Consider the following 20,128-nt stretch of genomic DNA (forward strand, 5'->3'; position numbering starts at 1 on the left):
TTCCGTGGTTCACACCCAGGTTCGATCCTGACCGCCACCCATCAGGCGGTATATAAATATGGTGGGCTAAGGTACGTCCTGTTTTTCCTAAGGTCACTAACAACAGAGGTTCGGCAACAAAGAGGTTCGGCTACGGCTAAGAGGTGAAAGAAAGATTAGGATCATCGTCGGGCAGCTTCAATCCCTATAGCTGTCCGATTAACGATGATCCGAACTTTTTGTTTTTTGATTTTCCTTTTTGCTCTGCTATGTACATGGCTTCCTGCTCCTGTCTTCTTTTTGCCTCTATCTCTCTTTTTGCCGCTAAGCGAGCACACGCTGTTCTGCCACGCAAGAGTGCTCGCGATTCTTTTAGGTGAAGATGCTGTATGCTTACAACGTACGCATTACGTTTGTATTAGCATAGGTAAGAAGTCTAGAGAGCAACAAGTCGCCGGAGTGTTATCGCAGCCTTGGGCGAACATTTTTTTTGCGATCAATCGCTGCACCCGCGCTTTCTGTATTACCAAGCAGCTTTAGCTGCCTTGTCTAGCACGACGGAGAGGGAGCGAGCATCTGCCTTAGTCTTCGTGCGACGCAGCATGCTCTTGTGCCTGCGGGTACCTACTCTCTATGATTTTGGGGTGACAAGACAGATGCAGTAGATCACAGCACAGCACTTGAAAGCGTGCGTTGAAACAAGTAAGTCAAGCTAATAGCAGAACAATGCAACACCCATCAAGCCGCATTCGGATGGCAAGCTTTGGTTTAGTCTCACGAATCCCTACACTCCCGCGGACTCCAAGAAGCAATGCGAAGAAGACTTATGCTATGTCGCTGATGAAAGCCATCAGCGTAGGCAACAAGCTCGTTCTCTCCTTTGAGCCACGACTAGTTTGTCAGGAATACAGCTTCTGAATCAACTTGGATTGAGACGTGCGTCTTGGTTCTGCTTCCTTTCCCGAAGCATATCAAAGATGTGTCTAAACAAACTTCTCATGGATCGAAGTCACATGGTGCGAAAGATTCACCACAGTCAACACATTAAATCTTAGCAGGACCTGCATCCAATAGGATGGGTATCTTGGTTTCACAGCTACATATGTTTCCACCCGGTCTCAATAATGACTTGCATCTCGTTGACAAGGCAAAAGCCGCCGGGCTCCGACTTCTTTGTTTCCGCAGCCCACTTTCCCAACTTCATACGTACGACCTGCTCCTTGAACAGACTGGTTGTAGTCCACCTCAATATGCGACTCCGCCACAAAGATCGGAAGATCTGGAATGGGGACAGTATGACTTCCGGCGAGTGTACGTCATCATGCGAGGTACCGTTGTAGCCAACTCTGACATTGGGGTTGAGGAACACGCCCTTGCTCGCGGAGAGAGGGTTGTCGGCGTGTATCAGGCAGCACTCAGACGCTTCGACATGTGATGTTGCGAGGGAGTCGGGTATACCGCGGAAGCGTAAGGGTGGGCTGGCGAGGAAGGGCTCGATGGGCATAGCAACTGCGCATTTATTAGTAAGTTCCAAGGAATAATGAGAAGCACACTCACCAATACCGTTCCAGCATGACGCAACGGGCACTGGCGACAGCTTCTCGGCTGCGTGCCTCGAGGCGTACGATCTGAAGTAAGGCCAAGTTTGCATCAAGGCTTCATGGCCGCTTGAGTCTCGGAGCGCAAAGGTATCGTAGAACTGCGGCGGCTTCTTGAAGTCGATGGAGCAGGCTGCCGCATAATGCCCGCCATTGGTGTCCAGCAATCGCAGTACGTCTTCCGGGGTGAACACCACGTCGTTGAGGAACAATATGGTGTCGAACTGCTCACCCTCCGCAGCCAGGCGTTCCAAGGGCTCAAAGACATGATTCCGTATGCTCGCCAGAAAGGGCATGCGCCTCAAGTATGTCTCCCCGTCCGATGCCTTGATCCATCCGTGGTCCGTCGGCTGCTGCGCGATCTCGTCCGCGTGCGATGTGTCAGAAAGTTGTATTGACCTCTTCACCTGCAGGGGTTCCAGCGCAGCATCGAGTTCTTCCAGTACGCCCTTGGTGTAATCATAGCTGCCGCTCTCGTATATCGATACGAACACGTTCTCGACACCCAGCTCTTGCACCAATGCTACCAGCGCGTTGTTCCAATGCTCCCGGAGTAGTCGCGCATCGTTCCAGTGCTGAGATGCTATGTATATGCGCTTCGTGTTTCGAGGTGGAGGCGGGCCGGTCGTCGCAGATGTCTGGTACTTGGACAAGGAGAGACAGTGTAGCGAGTCCCAGACAAGAAAGAAAAGGACCAGTATCCGGAATGCTGGATATAGCGGATGGCGGCGGAAGGAGTAGAATCTATGACAGCGCATTAGGAGACTAGGTTCTTGCGTAACTACAGTGCCATTGAGAAGGGAAGGTTATGGCGCTCGCGACGAAGCAACAAGGACAAAGGGTGTGGTGAAGGCGCGCGAGTGAAAGAATGGAGCAGGTGCAACATACCACGAAAGTCGTTCGCGCCTCCAATTGAAGCTCCTGACCTAGACATTTGGGCGAAGCAAATGTCCGGGCCCTTGGTACAAACCTAGTGTCCTGCTAGGAACGGCACTTGGGTCGTATTGTAGTAAAGCCGAGATGGCCGTTTCATCGAGGGGGCACGATGGTGAACCGTGGATTTCACTCGGCACTCTTTTTTTAGTCCAATCAATTTCCCTTCCGTTCCGTAGAACCCGTGTAGAAGTGATTGCGCGAGGGTGATGCGACGTATAAGTGCAGCTGGTGGGCCATCTTGTGGTAGTGTGCTGGGTGACTTTTGGGTGACAGCGACGGCGTCAGGGGCCAGACGCGACGGACGCGTTTACGTCAGTGTCCCCGCATCACGTGGTTGCCCCACCCAACATTAGCTCTCGAGGCCAGACAGGACGACTTGGTCTTGGACCTTTCCTGCCTTCGACAATACATCTTTTCAAATCGACTACTTTCTTTGGCGACATCGCGACATGTATGAGTTGGCGATAAGACATCATAGTGCTTACTGCTTACGCCATCAACAAGAGATTTGGCTCAACGAATAGCAGACGCTGCGAGCAGCCACATCTGATAATGCAGCCATTCTTTGTCATCAGCATCGACCCTGCTTTTTCGCACACACAGTATCGACTTACAAATTCCGGAGAGTGTGTGGTTTCGGACGAATATTATCGAACGTTTCCACCGGAGACTATCGATACCCTATGTACTGATAATTTGGTAAGCCTGCTATCAGTAATATCATCATGTTCGAGTATGCATCGCTTTCTCATGGCTACACTGATAGGATGACTCCGACCGGAGGCTTTGAGGCTGATCGGTGATTACTCCTTCGGGTGTTACATGCTTACCTCGCTTCCTATCCCGCCAATCTGGTGTCTCGAGCATTCGCATCTCCGACCTCTCCGCACATTCGTCCGTCCAAGCGACAACACTCTATATACACACTCTTCACATGCCGCGGGTATTGGTCGATGAATCATCAGATCTGACGTCCGATCACGTTTTATGTCCGCTGACTCCGCTAACACCAGAGGCTTTTCGTTGAACTAACGTCAGAGAAGTGTCCGACGAGTTGCAGCGCTGGGAATCTCCAGATCGGCCTAGTACTCACTGTAGCCTGCAATGGCGCATCGGTACGTGGTCGAGAGTGAGACTCACTCTCGTAGATTGTTGCCGTTTTAGGGGCTATCGGGGACATATGCGAAGAGCACGCTATCGCCATGGCTCAACTCGCTGACACAACGTCCATATCGTGTCGTTTATTTTTCGCGCCAAGAGCTGTACCTTCAAGTTGCGCGAGAGTCTGACAAACCCAGATGCTGGGCGTGTAAGACGTGGAGTTAAGATAGCAGCCACGATGGAGGATATAAGCCTGTAGCACAGACTCTCAGTGTTCTGCAACATCACCACGTTTCAATACTTATCTTACAAGCCCGCCTTCCTCGGAAATTTTCCTATCTTCCTCACATCTCGTAGTCCAGGGCCGCTACTGCTACCTCTACTTACCTCTTCGTTCTGTCTAGCATCTCCTCCAAATCGACAACGACCTTACGATAGCATCGCCAAAATGTCATACCTTTTCAAGCACTCCTTCATCGGAACCTTAGCCCATTACATCAAGCATCGAAAATTCGACTATGCGCGCACAAAAGCAAAGCCAATATCTACATCGTCGTCGACTGACGATCTCCCTTTCCCAAAGGAAGCCGTCCCTGGACCTGGAGATGATGTTGGCACAGAGCTTAAGCAGCACCAGACCACCCTCGTCGACTGGGATGGACCAAGCGACCCAAGCAACCCTCAGAACTGGCCTCAGTCCCACAAGATACTTGTGACTGTGCTACTATGCGTCTACACCTTTGCTGTGTACGTTGGCTCTTCAATATACACATCCTCACAACAAGCGGTCATGGACAAATTCGACGTCAGTCATGTCGCGGCCTCGCTCGGCATTGCGCTCTACGTTCTAGGCTATGGTATCGGATGTCTGCTATTCTCACCGCTATCTGAAGTACCGGCCATTGGCAGGAACCCTCCGTATGCGGTATCTGGCTTTTTCTTCATCATCCTGTGCATACCGACTGCGCTGGTGGACAACTTCGCTGGTCTCATGGTACTGCGCTTTCTCTTGGGATGTAAGTGACGTTCTTTGAATAACTTATACGACACATACTGACTTCGACGCGCAGTCATGGCCTCACCCTGTCTCGCCACGGCTGGCGCATCGCTCGGTGACATCTGGACGATGGCTGAATTCCCATTTGCGGTTGCGCTCTGGGCGGCGGTCGCGACACTCGGTCCCGCGCTTGGACCTACACTATCTTCGTATGCCGTCAAGGACTTGGGCTGGCGCTTCTCAAGCTGGGAACTGCTCATCATCGCAGGTCCAGTGTACCTCGCCATATTGTTGGTACTGCCGGAGAGCTCCGGACCCACCATTCTATACTACAAAGCAAAGCGCATGCGAGAGGATACAGGAAACCAGGAGCTGATGTCGGCTTCCGAGCGAAAGCAAAAGAACATGAAGGTTAGCAGCTTGCTCTTCGACGCGCTGGTCAAGCCTTGGGAGATCAATGCCCTCGACCCCGCCATCTTGTTCACGACGGTATACATGGGTTTGTGCTACGGCATCTACTACTCATTCTTCGAGGTAAGCACTTGCCTTGCTCAAGCCATGAAGACGCTCACTGACGCATTCATCATAGTCCCTACCTCTCGTGTATCCTGTATACTACGGCTTCAACGCCGAGTCGACGGGCCTCGTCTTCCTCTGTATCCTCCCAGCCTGCCTTGGCGCCTTCGCTGCACACGTGCTGTACCTCAAGTACCGGGTCTTTCCCCGCCTCATGAACGGGACGTTCGGCGAGCTCGAAAACCATCTATGGCCCGGCATGGTAGCTAGTCCCGTCATCGCGGTAGGGTTGTTCATGTTCGCATGGGCATCAAGACCCTCAGTCCACTGGATGGTGCCTACCATTGGTCTCAGTCTTACTTGTTTTGGGATCTACTTCATCGCGCAAAGCGTTTTGCTGTACATCCCCAACATCTATCCGACATACGCAGCCAGCATCTTTAGTGCCAATAGTCTTAGCAGAAGCGCATTTGCGTTTGCGGCGATCCTGTTCGCCAGACCAATGTTTCAGGGTATTGGGATCGATGGTGGTGTGAGTTTGCTGGCGGGATGCATGGTGTTGTGTTCGTTTGGCATCTTTGCGCTATACAGGTACGGCAAGACATTGCGAGAGCGGAGTCGCTTTGCTGTCGCTTGATGAGGGGGAAGTAAAGGATGGAGGCTTGTGAGCTGCGTTACGTCAACGCCGACTGGAAATGAGACGACATGGACGGGCATGCTTTGGAGGGACATTAGAAAATTTACGACTTTTATAATTCATACTTAGACTGGGTAGATAGATGCGAATGCTGTACGACTTCACTCACCATTTTCTCTGTCTAAGGCGAAGTGAGGTCTGCTTAAGCTTGCAAAGAAGAGTGCCGCGCGGTCGTGTTGGATGGGGATCGGCGAACGCAAGCCCATGATTTGCACTGGGCACCCACCCGCCGTGGGTCTGCACATCACCTCGCACCGACTGCGCAACCCGTTCACGTTGCAGACCCCGGACCCGTCATACCACGCACAGCTGCGCATACATACTCTTATTCTGGCTTTCGCGTTCTGGCTTGAAGTGTCTTTTCACGAGTCTTTAGACAGAGGCTCCAGCAATATAGGTGCGCGCCTACTCGACTCCTTCGCCCAGCAATCTGCGGCAGGCGCGCGCTCCGAGGTTACATTCCAAAATCCTGCGACATGCTCACGATGACGGAACATCGGCACTGCAGATGACTCAGAAGCACGAGAAGCTATCCTTACGGCCGATTCTGCGATGCAACTTTCAATAGCTCCCGCCGTGGTCAAACCATTGGTCCCGCGTCAGCGCGTTTGCTAGCCCTTGGGCGTGTCATTTTCGCGATGCCAATGGGTAGCCACTGTCGCGAACCTCCCGCAGGAAAACTTAGTCTCAGGCTAGACCCACACACCTCTCCACCAAGAATACTGCGCCGTAAATCTTGGCTGACTGATGCGGCAGAAGAACGGTCAGGCGGATGATGTGTATACGAAGGGCGCAGCCAGATGAACAAGGCGTAAGTGCTCGAGCAGACCATGTCTTTGTATTGATCGCTACTGTCACACAAGCCAAGACGGCTGAAGATAGACACCCTTATTTGAAGGATGCGGTTCTGACAGGGCTGAAAGGGTCTGTCTCGAAGAGGAATGGTTAACGCTCGGTGCCCCTGACTTAAGCATCGCTTGAGCCGTAGCCGACGCCATCCCAACACCAACTCACCAATTTGTTCGGACCGGTACCCCCATTGGGATGAAACCACTGCAACCATGCAGCCATGAGAAGATTCCTGCAGGCAGCCACCGAGAGACCCGGTGTTTACACTGTCCACGGGTACCGACTGCAGATTCAGGAGGTCGCTTTGGCACCAGGATCTTCTTCTTCCAACTCACCCGGGATTGCCAAACCAGCGCAAGAGGTAATGCCAACCCGAGCAGAGGTTGTTGGCTTTATGTGTCTGTCCATACTATAGGCATGCAACAACGACGCCACCGGGAAGCTGGACCGAATGCCGTCCTGAGCCGTTCCATTATGCATCAGCAACTCTCCTTCCTTTTGCTGACGGTCGAAGGAGCACTCTCGACGGTTTAACCGAGATTGATGCTATCGATACTTAGACACGGCCCATTCACCGGTCTTGAAGCTAGGGTGAGGCATCACATGGAAGCGTTTCCAAAAGCCATGTTGATGGTTAGCGCTCGCCTAGACGCAGGTACTGCTGGACGCCCGACGACACTTCAGACCCGAAGCAGTTAGGATCCAGGCACCTCTACCAATGGCATGGAACTACGGAAGCCATCGTTCTGTTCCTGCAGGCACACGATGTCTGCCGTCTGAATCTGCACGATGGCCTCATGCCACCAAACGGCGCAGTCAGCGTCCGACCCTTCTCGCTCATGCAGGTTCAGCCCTGTGGGCCAAGACTAGATATAGTGCAATCTCCCATGTCTTCTTTTCTCATCGTCAGTCGCACTGCTTTCCGGTTCGTCGTCAAGTCACTCTTTCGAGTCTACATCCTAATTGCAGCATTTTTGCTTGCGTCCTTTCGTTGAGTCCGCTCATCACGATCTTTACTGGCCCCGGCCGTCCTATCATTCAAAATCGCATATCGTTGTTTATATCGTTAATACCATAATCATGTTTCCCTCGACCTTCACTCGCGCTGCTTTCGCAGCTGGACTTCTTGTCTCTGGCGCTGTTGCGACTTACGACGCTGCCGCCAAGACGAACATTGCTATGTACTGGGGACAGGGATACGATCAGATCCCACTGATTGATGTCTGCACTGACCCTAACGTCGACATTGTCAACATCGGCTGTAAGTTACTTTATCTTTCGACCGTTCACGAGGAAGCAATGCTAACAGTTCTGAATCGAAAAGTCATCAACTCGTTCCCTACAGTGCGAGGCGCATACCCCGGAAGCAACCATGCCAACGCGTGTGGTAGTGATGTATATTACGATCCGGTCTTGAAGCAGAACAGCACTCTTTACAGTTCATGCCCCGGCATAGAGGAGGCTATCAATGCTTGTCACAGGAGGGGCAAGAAGGTCATGCTCTCCATCGGAGGTGGCTGGCCTACGAACTACTACCTCAAGGACCAGGACGTCGCCGAATGGACCGCCGAGTTCTTGCTCGGTGCGTACGGCAAGGTTACCCCTGAGTGGAAGGCCGCCGACAAGCCGCGCCCATTCGGTGATGCGTTCGTGGACGGCTTTGACATGGACCTCGAAGCGCAATTCTACGACATGCCCGGAGGCGATGAGAAATTCATCTACGCCAACTACGAATTCTTCGGCAACTACGTCAAGAAATACTCGAGCATGCTCCTCTCTGCCGCTCCTCAGTGCATCGTCCCTGATGCGAGGATCTCCCCAATCATGAAGAAGTTGAAGTTCGACATGATCTTCACTCAATTCTACAACACTTGGGAGTGCTCTGCTGCCAAGGAAGTCGAGGACAAGAAGAACGGAAAGCCCAGCACCTTCACCTTCGACAAATGGACAAGCGAGATCAGAAAATCGATGAACCCCAGCGCTAAGTTCTACATCGGATTGCCTGCCGGTCCTGCTGGTCTCCCTACCCACAAGGAGCACTATGTCTCGCCTGAAGATGCAGACTACTTGCTTGGGTTCTACAAGACCCACCCCAACTTTGGTGGTGTTATGCTATGGGAAGCGACTGTCTCTGTCGAGAACCCAACATACGGCCAATCATTCGGTACTTGGATGAAGAAGTCTCTTGACGGAACGTTCAAGAAGGATTTCCACCCTGTCGTATCTTCCAGCACTCTGTCCTCTTCCACCGCTACCCCGACTTCGACCAAGCTGTCATCCTCTAGCACCCCTGTCTCGTCCACGATGGTCTCGTCCACGATGGTCTCGTCCACGATGGTCTCGTCTTCCACTCCCATATCGAGCAGCGCCATGACTTCCAGCACCCCTGTCTCCAGCAGCATGGTCTCCTCCAGCACTCCTACTCCCAGCACCATGATCACCAGCAGCAGTGCTTCATCTTCGTCTGCCTACGTCACCTCGAGCTCGGCTTCCAGCAGCAGCTCCGTCCACGTTTCTTCCAGCTCATCCGTGGTGGAATCTTCTTCCGTAGCCTCCAGCTCTTCTTCCGTCCAGGAGAGCAGCTCAATCTACAGCGAAATGCCCACTGCCAGTGAGAGCGCCAGCTCCATTGCTACCGTCAGCAGCACCATGATCGAGCCCTCGTCCATCGCTACGATCTCTGCATCTGCCTCCAGCAGCGAGTCGGTCTACGTTCCTCTCCCAACTGAGACTATCACTGCCAGTTCCATCGAGTCTGTCAGCAGCAGCATGATTGAGTCCTCTTCCGTCCCCGAGATCACGGCCACTGTCAGCGCCAGCTCGGTATACGACACCTCCAGCACCATCGAATCTGCCAGTAGTAGCATGATTGAGTCGTCTTCCGTCCCTGAGATCACCGCCACTGTCAGCGCCAGCTCGGTATACGAGACTTCCAGCACCATCGAGACCGTCTCCAGCACCCTCATTGAGCCGTCATCTGTCGCCACGATCTCTGTTTCCGAGACCGCCAGCAGCTCCGTCTACGTTCCTTCCCCAAGCGAGACCTCTGCTTCCAACGAAGTGTCCTTGTCGGCCTCAAGCTCCAGCGACATGTACCCGACTAGCGCCGTCTCTGCGACTACCCCCGGTGCTTCAAGCTCCAGCGACATGTACCCCACTGACACTGTCTCTGCGTCCACCCCCGAGGCTGCGTCTTCTACCCCATACGTGCCTTCCATGGAGTACAGCATGTCATTCTCTGCTGTTTACCCATCCGAAAGCCACTCGTCTGTTGTCTACTCATCTGGTGTATACTCCACCGCATCGCCGATGTACCCCACCGACACTGTCTCTGCTACATACCCTGCTGAGAGCTCCAAGGGCTCTGTTGCATCCAGCACTGGCCACGTGAGCGTCCCATCGGTGACCGAGAAGCCCGAGTACCCTGAGTCTTCCAAGGTTCCCGCTGGATCCACCACCTCAGTCGTCACAAGTAAGTTCGCAATGAATCTGGAAGCTTAAAAGCATCCGCTAACATCTCACAGCTACCTACGTCGATTTCTGCCCCACTGGCTTGACCACCGTCACCACCACCTACGTTGCGACCGTCTGCACCAAGTGCGCAAAGCCCACCGGCTCGACCGACGTACCTGAGGGCTGGACCACCAGCGTCTACACTGCCAGCACTATTACCGTAACCATCACCAAGCCCATCGCTACCGCCACCCACATGCCCGCATACCCATCCTCTGCTCCTTCCGTCGCATACCCTGCAGACTACCCGGCTAAGCCCGTGTCCTCAGGCAAGCCTGCATACCCTGCCGTCCCTGAGGCGTCCATGCCCGCGTACCCTGTTGTGCCTGAGGCTTCCAAGGCTGCTGAGTACCCGGCTGTTCCTGAGGCATCGATGCCCGCATACCCCATCGCGCCTGAGGCTTCCAAGGCTGCCGAGTACCCATCGGTTCCTGAAGCTTCCAAGGGCGCTGAGTACCCATCTATGCCCGAGGCCTCCAAGCCCGCAGAGTACCCTGCCATGCCCGAGTACCCCAAGAAGCCAGTCGAGCAAGAGGCTACTAGCACCATGTACATGACCCTTACCAAGGTCGCAGTTCCCGCCTACACTCCTGCTCCTTATCCAACTGCTGGAGGTGCTCCTTACGTCCCTGCCGGCCCTGCTATGAACGGTACCAGCATATACGCGCCCATGCCCACCGGCACCGGTAAGCCTGCCATGCCTTCCGCATACACCCCGCCTGCGGAGTTCGAGGGCGCTGCTAGCCGTGTTGGAGCTGGGTTCATGATGCTTGTTGGTGTTGTCGGCGCCGTTCTACTTTTCTAGGCTGAATGATTGGAGAGTGTTGTGTGTTGTAGTTGGATGTTTACGTTTCTCATGTCACTTCGTACGTTTTTTAGATACCACTAGGTGTAGTTGTATGCCATGCGAGTACGCGCGATTATTCTTCCTGTTCATACTTGGTCAATATCAATTTTGCCCGCCAACCTTCACAACGATGCAAGCCTAGAAGATGCTAGAAATCCACACGCTTCGTAGAGACAAGTGACAGCATGCGCGTCAATTCCAAGGTCTTTCGTCGGGAGGAATAGATAGCGCAATATTAGAGGTATTGTTCGTGACTGTTGAGAATGTCGAGGGCTGGCCCCAGCCTTTTAATGATGCATGGGGGAAGACGGGTGTTGGGGATCGGCTGCGGGAGGCCGCGGGGGTGAAGCTTGGAGCTCCAAAACGTGGGTGGAGTCACCTTTCGTCATGCCCTCGCGACCATTGAACACATGCGAACGCGCAACCTGCACCAACGCCACAACCTCTTTGTCGCGATGCCCGCACAGAAGCGATTTCACTTGCGTATCGTGCCACCTGATTGACCTTACCTGTACAGCCTAACATCGCACTTGCTCAGCTGTTTTTGGAAGCATCGCCTCCGGTGCCTCTTGCCTCTCGCGACTTCCTCGAGCTGCGCTCTCAAGACTCAGCCGGTTTCCAGCAGACTACACAGCGTGACACAATGAAGTACACTGTATACGATCGCTTACTCAAGCGCGAAGTCGGACAACAGCCTAGGAAATACTCGGACATACGATCAATATACGGCGACCGTAAATGGGTGGACGACCTCGATATCGTAAACGAACTAGAAGGCCACAACGGATGTGTCAATGCTCTCAGGTATGTCACTATCCTCCTTGTACATTTGTGGCATAATCTGACTCTACCAGCTGGTCGACCTCTGGCCGCCTCCTCGCCTCTGGCTCCGACGACCATCGCATCAACATCCACTCGTACCACCCCGAATCGTCGACGTCGCAGTTCAATCTTACCACCTCAATCCAGACAGGACATCAGTCTAATATCTTCTCCGTGAAGTTCATGCCCTACTCCAACGATCGCACAATTGTCAGCGCGACAGACGATGTACGGATATTCGATATCGAGCATTCAGGCCACTCGGCCCTCCGGTCTACAGGCAATGCGAGCAGTACAGGCAGAGCACGCCGCAGGCTGACGCTCACAGAAGGGGACACCAACGCGAAAGCATTCCGTTGCCACGCCGATACGGTGAAGCGGATCGTCACTGAAGACAACCCCTTCTATTTCCTTACGTGCTCGAACGATGGCGAGGTACGACAATGGGATGTACGGCAACCGTCCAAGGCATATCCACCTCCGCGAGACACCATGCTGCCCGCATGGGCGAGAGATGAAGATGCCTCGGACAGCATCCCGCCGCCACTCATCTCGTATGCTCGATATGGACTGGATCTCAATACCGTGTCATGCTCGCCTAGTCAGCCGCATTACATTGCACTCGGTGGGGCACATCTCCATTGCTTCCTGCATGACCGACGGATGCTTGGCCGCGATTTAAACAACGAGCGTGGATCTAGGCTTTCGAGTCCAGAGAATTGGAACGATAATGACGATGAGCTATTAGGGAAGGCGACGCAATGTGTGAAGAAGTTTGCGCCCAACGGAAAGCAGCGCATGAAGAGAAATGATGGTGGTCACATCACAGCATGCAAAATTAGTGATGCCGAGCCGAACGAGCTCGTTGTGAGCTGGTCTCAGGATCACATCTACAGTTTCGATATTCTACGGGCGCCAGATGCTAGAGAGAACGTGACGCCCATCAAGACGTCGAATAGTGCATCTGGCCATCGCGTGAAGGACACGAACAGGAAGCGCAAGCGACCGAAGTCTAGTACCTTGTCTCAAGAAGGTGTTGAGAGAGCCGAATCAAGACAACGCACCGAAAGTGCCGACAAGGATCTGGCACTGCGAGTGACGTACGGCAATGGTCAGAGCGAAGATATCCGTATCCATCCTCCTGCCGAGAACCACATGACGCAAGAGGAATTGAACGATCTACGAGCATCAGACCACTACCGCATCGCAAGTACAACTGTCAAGATAGCGAAACGAATTTTCGAGCTAGGTGAGCTTGGGGAGTCTGGAATCCACCTCGCATGCACATCCATTGTAGGTCTAGCGAACTCGATCTTGCCCGACATGGACGACATCGATAGGACGTGGGGCTATCCAATTGATCCAGATCCTGTGGACGTTGCAGTACAAAACAAGCTTCGCGATAGCAGGGCAGCGTCTCGTCGATTCGTGCAAGCGGCTGGGACGTTAGCACGGGTGCTAGGTGGACAGCTTTTGACTGGATCAAGCTCTGATGCCTTGATCGCCCAGTATTTCGCTTCAATACAACCAGCGCCAAGAGAGCGCGATCCACCACAACATGAGCAATTCGGATACGACTTCCTGAAAGCCATACTGTTATGGATCGACAGTGGCCCTGGAGCAGTCGTGGAAGGATTTTCGAGCCGGAGTGGTAGTACTCGCTTTCCCATCCCCCATGGTTCGGATATGGATGCCATTCAAGAACGACTGATCCCATACCTGATCGAATTGGCAGACGACACTAAGATCGTCAACGTCGATGCTTCCAAATATGAGACAGACAGCACCCGCGTTTTGTATGACTCCGAGTTTGAGGCTGTTGATGCCTTCGGCCATGCCATCGCAATACCATTTGCGGATCTCACCGGCGAGAACGAGTCCACATCGGAGTCGGCGTCTTCTAGCGAGCCCACACAAACCCGAGCTACGGCAAAACGAAGATGGGTGTACTATGTTGGGAGGGGTGTTCTACGCAATGCCGCCAAGGACATCAAATTCGCTTTCGTAGACCGCGCTTACGGCGGCCAAGGCATATCAGACAAGACGATTAGAGCCGAAGAGAAGGCGTTGAGAGAAAAACAGGAGGATATCGATCCTTCGGTAGACGAGGGTCCGGTTCGTGATGCAGAACTTATCGGCACATCAACACGAGAGGGTAATGATCAGGATGAGGTTACCTCCAGCTCTGCCAACGCGAACGAGTCGGGTTCTGTGGCTATTGAGAGCGCCGATGAAGAGAACGAAGACGGGGATGAAGAAGAAGAGGACGACGATGATGATGACGACGAAGACAGTGATGGCGATATAGAATCGGATGATGGAGAAGAAGAGGACGACACTGACGACGAAGACGAAGAAGGCTTATCACGCACAAGATCTGGAAACATGTTATGGCGATCAGACTTTGGCCGCAGTCGCTACGGGCGATGGAGGGTGGAGCGCGATGTACCTTGTGTACCTCATACACGTGTCTATACTGGGCATTGCAACGCCAGGACAGTCAAAGACGTCAACTACTTCGGACTGCAGGATGAGTACGTGGTCAGTGGAAGCGACTCAGGCCACGTGTTCATCTGGGATCGCAAGACAGCGGAACTCGTAAATATCCTAGAGGGAGATGGAGAGGTGGTCAACGTCATTCAAGGTAAGTCAAAGTATAAGTACACAAACATGGCGACGCAGGCTCTAACATGATCAGGTCACCCCTATGAACCTACGATGGCGGTTTCAGGTATCGACCACACTATCAAGATCTTCTCTCCAGATGCGCAGCTCCAGCGTAACGCACGGAAAGGTGTCGGAGTGCATTCGTCCGATCCGGCTGCTTTCTCCAGTCTGAATTTCGGTCGTCGCCGTCGCAACCGCGCTGCCGAACCTGAGGCTGAAAGTGAGCCTGCCGTCGATGCTCCTAGCGACAGTGACGATGAGGTTGCCCCTGGTGGACTCAGTAGTCGACGAAGGATGCATCAGGCTTATCAGATTACGAGTCAGAACGACATGGACAGGAAGGGTGGAAGAGACGACTACTTCATCAGCCAGGCTGTCTTCGCGCAATTGGCTCGGCATATTGCCCGTGGGCAGGGTGGTGGTGGTGGAGGTGATGAGGAAGGAGAGGGTGGTAGACCGGTTGTCATCACAGAGGAGAACTGCAATGTCATGTAGGCGAGACTGAACATCTGAACGACTTCATTATGCCTCTAGGCTCTCCAGCTACCAATCCAATTATATCGACGCAACTAAATGTTCTTGCGCCGTTCCAAGCTGACCCCTTTTGTGGAAGATTATTACTCGCACCCAATGCCGTAAGCGTTTATGAGGCCTTCTTCTGCTTAGCCTTGAGTGCCTTCTTCCGATTGCTCCTGATCATGACCACTGAGAGGAAGCTGCCGACGACCGTAGTGCCCAGGATGAGGAGGATGACGGGGATGCGGATGGCCCAGACGCGTGGGAGGAAGAGGGAGTGGAGGATGTGGTCGTCGTCTACAAAGGGCTATATAGAGTCAGTATATGTACCAGAACGAAGTGATCACACAAAAGCATACCATGAACAGAGTCCAGACGGTGTAGTAGACGAAGATGGCAGTCGCTGCGACGAGCATGCTGAGGCCTACGAGGCGATCGGCCTGTTATAGTTGGTCAGTACGCAGCCTTGAATGCTATACGTGTGAGAGCATACCATTGTGAAGATTGGCGAAAGAGTGAACGAGTGTATTAGCTTGGAGTAATGGTGGTTACAATCACCTCGCTGGCCCTTCCCCCCAAAGTCGCGCCAAGCCAAGACCCCTGTCGGCGAAACCGCGGCCCGTTCGCCGCAACCTTCGATCGCCCAACCGCCTGTAAGCTAAACTTTTGCGAAGCGCGTCACTCTCCGCCTCAACACTCGCCATCCTCCACCTCCAACACGATCCACTGCGCGACGATGGAGGTCGCATCTGCCGTCCGTCTGCCCTCACCTGAGCCCGAGCTCGACGCCAAAGAGGTTCCGCGCAAACGCGAGCGTTCCCCATACGATGGACCGAGTACTGGGCCATCAAAGCGAAGCAGGAGGGATGAAGAGGAGGACGACCGTCGCAATGGCGGTATTGGCCGTCGCCCGCCGCCAAAGCCTACGACCAACGACCTTCCCGATGACGACTCCCGCTTGAAGCTGTTCCAGAATGCCTTCAGCGCGAACCGTAAGCTGCCCGTTGACGACTCAAAGACACGTGCTGGAGGCGCGTATATCCCGCCTGCGCGCCTGCGCGAGATGCAGAAGTCGATTACGGATAAGAGCAGCCCTGAATTTCAGCGCATGGCTTGGGAGGCGCTCAAGAAGTCGATCCAGGGTTTGATCAACAAGACGAATACGGCGAATATCAAGATGATCGTGCCGGAGCTGTTCTCGGAGAACTTGGTGCGCGGACGAGGGCTGTTCTGCAGAGCTATTATGAAGGCGCAAGCGGCGAGTTTGCCTTTCACGCCTATCTATGCGGCTATGGTCTCTATTGTCAATACGAAGCTGCCTCAAGTTGGCGATCTGCTGGTTCGGCGCCTGATTGTGCAGTTCAGGAAGGGTTTCAGGAGGAACGACAAGGCCGTGGCGCTATCGAGTACCATGTTTCTTTCCCACCTCGTCAACACGCAAGTCGTCCACGAGATCTTGATCGCCGAGATCCTGCTCCTCTTGCTGAACAAGCCCTCCGACGACTCTGTTGAGATCGCCGTCGGTATCATGAAAGAGGTCGGCGCTTTCCTCGACGAGATGAAGCCTGCGATCGCGAATGCCATCTTCGACCAGATGCGCAACATCCTCCACGAAGCCGACATCGACAAGCGCACACAATACATGATTGAGGTTCTTTTCGAGGTCAGGCGCACAAAGTACAAGGACAACCCGGTTATCAGGGAGGACTTGGACCTGGTAGAGGAGGAGGATCAGATCACCCACAACCACACGCTCGAGGGTGATTTGAAGGTTGAGGATGGTCTCAACCTCTTCAAGGTCGACCCCGATTACGAAGCGCACGAGGAAGAGTACGCGAAGATCAAGGCAGAGATCCTAGGCGAAGAGGAGGGTAGCGACGATGATGGATACACAGATGCGTCATCTGAGGATGAAGAGGACGAGGAAGTGAAGGCCATGGACGTCAAGGATCAGACCAATGCGGATCTCGTTAACCTGCGAAGAACGATCTACTTGACCATCAAGAGCAGCGGTGGCTTTGAGGAGTGCGTGCACAAACTCATGCGCATCAACCTGCCACATGGCTTGGAGAACGAGCTCACCACGATGATTGTCGAGTGCGCCAGCCAGGAGCGCACATACGAGAAGTTCTACGGCATGATTGGAGAGCGCTTCTGCAAGCTGAACAGGATGTGGACCGACCTTTTCGAGGAAGCATTCGCGCACTACTACGAGACTATCCACCGCTTCGAAACGAACCGCCTTCGTATCATCGCACAGTTCTTCGCGCATCTGCTAGCATCCGACGGTATCGGCTGGCACGTCTTCCAGGTGGTCAAGATGACCGAAGAAGATACCACCTCTAGTTCGCGTATCTTCGTCAAGATCTTGTTCGAAGAGCTGCTGGCTTCTCTCGGGCAGAAGGTGGTTGTGGAGCGCTTCAAGGACCCCATGCTACAAGACAGCCTTACTGGACTCTTCCCCACCGATGCCGACGACCAGAGCAAGACCCGCTTCTCGATCAACTACTTCACCGCGATCGGTATGGGTGTGCTTACTGAAGGCATGCGCGACTGGCTCAAGAACGCTGCGCCCAAGCCGAAACCGCTGCCCGAACCAGAGAGCAACTCCGACGACGACCGCAGCGTTTCGTCAAGATCAAGCTACAGTTCGAGCAGCTACTCACGCTCCCGGAGCCCGGTTCGCAGAAGGCGCGACTCGAGATCAAGATCCAGATCCGACTCTAGAGGACGCTCGTACACACGCAGCCCAACACCAGCTCGTAAACGTGGAGGCCGTGGCAGAAGCGACTCCTACAGCTCCGCATCCCGCTCGCGATCCCGCTCCCCTGCACCACGCAAACTCAAGAGCAAGCGCTCCTACTCAACCTCCCTCTCTCGATCCCGCTCCCCCGCGCCCAGGAGACGCCGCCGCAGTCCCTCGTCCTCCCGATCCCGTTCTCCGCCCCCGAAATCCAAGACCACACGACGAGGACGCAGCCCATCCGGCTCGCTATCCCGTTCTCCACCTCCCCGCCGCAGGAAGTACACGTCCTCACCCTCGCGTTCGCCATCCCCACCACCACGCCGTCGTGGTCGTGACTCTAGCACTCCGCCGCCCAGGCGTAGACGTGGCTCGAGCAGTGCCCCGCCATCGAAGGGGAAAGGGAAGGCGAGGGCGGATAGTGGCAGTCCACCTCCGCGTCGCACTCGCAGGAGGGATACTAGTTCCCCGCCGCCACCGTCGAAGGCTAATGGGAAGGCGAGGGCGGATAGTGGTAGTCCGCCGCCGAGAATGAAGAGGGACGATAGTGGAAGTCCGGCACCGAGGGTGAAGAGAGATGGTAGTAGTCCGCCGTCGAGGAGACGGAGGGATTCGTAGGGTGGATTCTGGTGATAAGAGGAAGTGGTGGAGGGAGTCGGATGCCAGTGAGGGGAAGTATGGCATTGCGAGAATGGGCGTTACATGCTTTTCTGGGAGAGAGGTTGAATGAGATGGTAGCATTGCATATTTTCTGGAGGTGTAATTGCGATGATTGGGTGAGAAGTATGTGAGACAGTCAATGTCGATGAGCATGAATTTAGTTACAAAACAGATATATCATAGCATCGGCCACCATTGTTCGACCCTCCTCTATCCGCTCCGCGAAGTTCGATGCTGTTGAGCGCTTCCAGACTCCTGCTATCGACTGCTGGTGACGGAAGCATGTTGTCGACTAAGCGCAATAGCCAGGTAACGGTGGGGAAGTTTGTTGGCAGGCTTGCGCAAGGGCAAGCTTGTATGAATCGACAGCGACATGGTATTGTTTGACCGAGTAGACTGTCGAGAGGACGCCAAACATGATCGTCAGGAAGAAGACTCCGAAGACAGCCACCCATAATGTTGCAAACTCGGCGGGGTTTCTCCTATCCGTCAGCGCCTGGAGCACTGTCTCCGGAGGACTGTTCAACAAATCCAGTAATCGTGCGAGACGGCTCTTCCAGTACTTGAAGTCATCCAGCTCGGTCGCCCGCGGTTGCATTAATCCATCTAGTATCCACATTTGCACCTTGGACTCGTTCAAGAATTCTCGTGCCTGATCGTCTCCAGCGGGAAACAGGAGATCGAGGGTTCTGATAGTTTCATTCAAGACGTCTTTTGAAACAATTGTTGATGTCGGTTCGTCTCGATGGTTGACAAGACAAGTCTTCTGTTTGTAGATGAATAATCGTCGGTCTCCAGTGGATCCTTCAAGCTTCAGATGATCCACTAAGTTGTCGGTCCAGAGTAGATCCAATCGGTGCGTGTTCTTTAGGCCCATAGCAGTGAACGACATGTCAAGTGGACGATTTTGCACGGACTGTGCTGCTTTCGCTTTCTGAGAGAAGTGGACAGCAATTGCTTCCCCCAAAGATTGATCATCCGCCCAAGGGACACATGTATCCATTGGATTCTTGAGCAAATTGGGCGACTCGTTGGAGTAAACATGTATCCCCAGCCAGAGCCGGACTGCAAGCTCCATGGAACCCGAAATAGTCTCATTGCTGAAGTTCATAAGGTATGTCTTCTTGATCTTGGCGACTAACACTTCCCTTGTCCCATTTCGATCGGACCTCAGCTCATTCACTATAGCAAGGAGGCCACCCCACTTTTCTGTCGCAAACTTGGAGTTAGGAGGATGCAAGTTCTGCAGCGTGCTGCCCCAGAATTGTAGCAAGCTTGCGTACTTCTTGTGGCTGTATGTATTTTCTGAAAGATTCAGCTGAGGCCAGAAAGAATTGATCAAGGTACATTTCTCTTGTGGCGTGAAGCCAAGAATTTCCTGCAAATAGGACTCTGAAAACAGATTTTTACTGTCAAGCGACATGATAGCGGTTGGTTCTGTTTTGATGGAGCACCCACAACGCTTCCAAGGCTTTTCGTACGATAAGGGAAAAGGAGTGCGTTCTCGTGTACAAGTACCACCTTTCAGCTGGACGCGGGGTATGCATTTCAAAAGCAATATCTTGCTGTTCTAGACTCAGCCTCAGGACGTCAGCGCGCATGTATTTCAGCTGCGACGTAGCTAGCGCTTGTCCGGTCAAGCCACGGACAACTAGGCACCTTCAGCTGATGCCCCTCATCTTCTGCA

At 53.6% G+C, this 20,128-nt stretch overlaps 7 protein-coding genes across 7 annotated transcripts; 4 read left to right on the forward strand and 3 right to left on the reverse strand.

Annotated features, from left to right (window-relative positions):
- Positions 1–1,075: 1,075 nt before the first annotated feature.
- On the reverse strand, positions 1,076–2,335 carry J4E84_003248 (uncharacterized protein; the record flags this gene model as incomplete). The annotated part of the gene is made up of 2 exons (XM_049385865.1): positions 1,076–1,488; positions 1,537–2,335. The coding sequence occupies 2 exons, from the start codon at positions 2,333–2,335 to the stop codon at positions 1,076–1,078; spliced, it is 1,212 nt and encodes a 403-aa protein (XP_049246742.1).
- A 1,727-nt stretch (positions 2,336–4,062) lies between these two features.
- Positions 4,063–5,764, forward strand: J4E84_003249 (uncharacterized protein; the record flags this gene model as incomplete). Its single annotated transcript, XM_049385866.1, has 3 exons — positions 4,063–4,630; positions 4,685–5,145; positions 5,201–5,764. 3 exons carry the CDS (start codon positions 4,063–4,065, stop codon positions 5,762–5,764), a joined length of 1,593 nt encoding a protein of 530 aa, XP_049246743.1.
- A 1,989-nt stretch (positions 5,765–7,753) lies between these two features.
- J4E84_003250 (uncharacterized protein) lies at positions 7,754–10,991 on the forward strand (the record flags this gene model as incomplete). Its single annotated transcript, XM_049385867.1, has 3 exons — positions 7,754–7,934; positions 7,983–10,145; positions 10,198–10,991. The coding sequence occupies 3 exons, from the start codon at positions 7,754–7,756 to the stop codon at positions 10,989–10,991; spliced, it is 3,138 nt and encodes a 1,045-aa protein (XP_049246744.1).
- A 685-nt stretch (positions 10,992–11,676) lies between these two features.
- J4E84_003251 (uncharacterized protein) lies at positions 11,677–15,017 on the forward strand (the record flags this gene model as incomplete). Its single annotated transcript, XM_049385868.1, has 3 exons — positions 11,677–11,837; positions 11,888–14,499; positions 14,554–15,017. The coding sequence occupies 3 exons, from the start codon at positions 11,677–11,679 to the stop codon at positions 15,015–15,017; spliced, it is 3,237 nt and encodes a 1,078-aa protein (XP_049246745.1).
- Positions 15,018–15,165: 148 nt separating this feature from the next.
- J4E84_003252 (uncharacterized protein) lies at positions 15,166–15,534 on the reverse strand (the record flags this gene model as incomplete). The annotated part of the gene is made up of 3 exons (XM_049385869.1): positions 15,166–15,345; positions 15,398–15,478; positions 15,532–15,534. The coding sequence occupies 3 exons, from the start codon at positions 15,532–15,534 to the stop codon at positions 15,166–15,168; spliced, it is 264 nt and encodes an 87-aa protein (XP_049246746.1).
- A 45-nt stretch (positions 15,535–15,579) lies between these two features.
- On the forward strand, positions 15,580–18,399 carry J4E84_003253 (uncharacterized protein; the record flags this gene model as incomplete). The annotated part of the gene is made up of 2 exons (XM_049385870.1): positions 15,580–15,585; positions 15,781–18,399. 2 exons carry the CDS (start codon positions 15,580–15,582, stop codon positions 18,397–18,399), a joined length of 2,625 nt encoding a protein of 874 aa, XP_049246747.1.
- Positions 18,400–18,733: 334 nt separating this feature from the next.
- On the reverse strand, positions 18,734–19,864 carry J4E84_003254 (uncharacterized protein; the record flags this gene model as incomplete). The annotated part of the gene is made up of 1 exon (XM_049385871.1): positions 18,734–19,864. The coding sequence occupies one exon, from the start codon at positions 19,862–19,864 to the stop codon at positions 18,734–18,736; it is 1,131 nt and encodes a 376-aa protein (XP_049246748.1).
- Positions 19,865–20,128: the final 264 nt, after the last annotated feature.

Source organism: Alternaria hordeiaustralica, assembly GCF_023758085.1.
Source record: "Alternaria hordeiaustralica strain BMP 2776 chromosome Unknown scaffold_4, whole genome shotgun sequence".
NCBI classification, from domain to species: domain Eukaryota; kingdom Fungi; phylum Ascomycota; class Dothideomycetes; order Pleosporales; family Pleosporaceae; genus Alternaria; species Alternaria hordeiaustralica.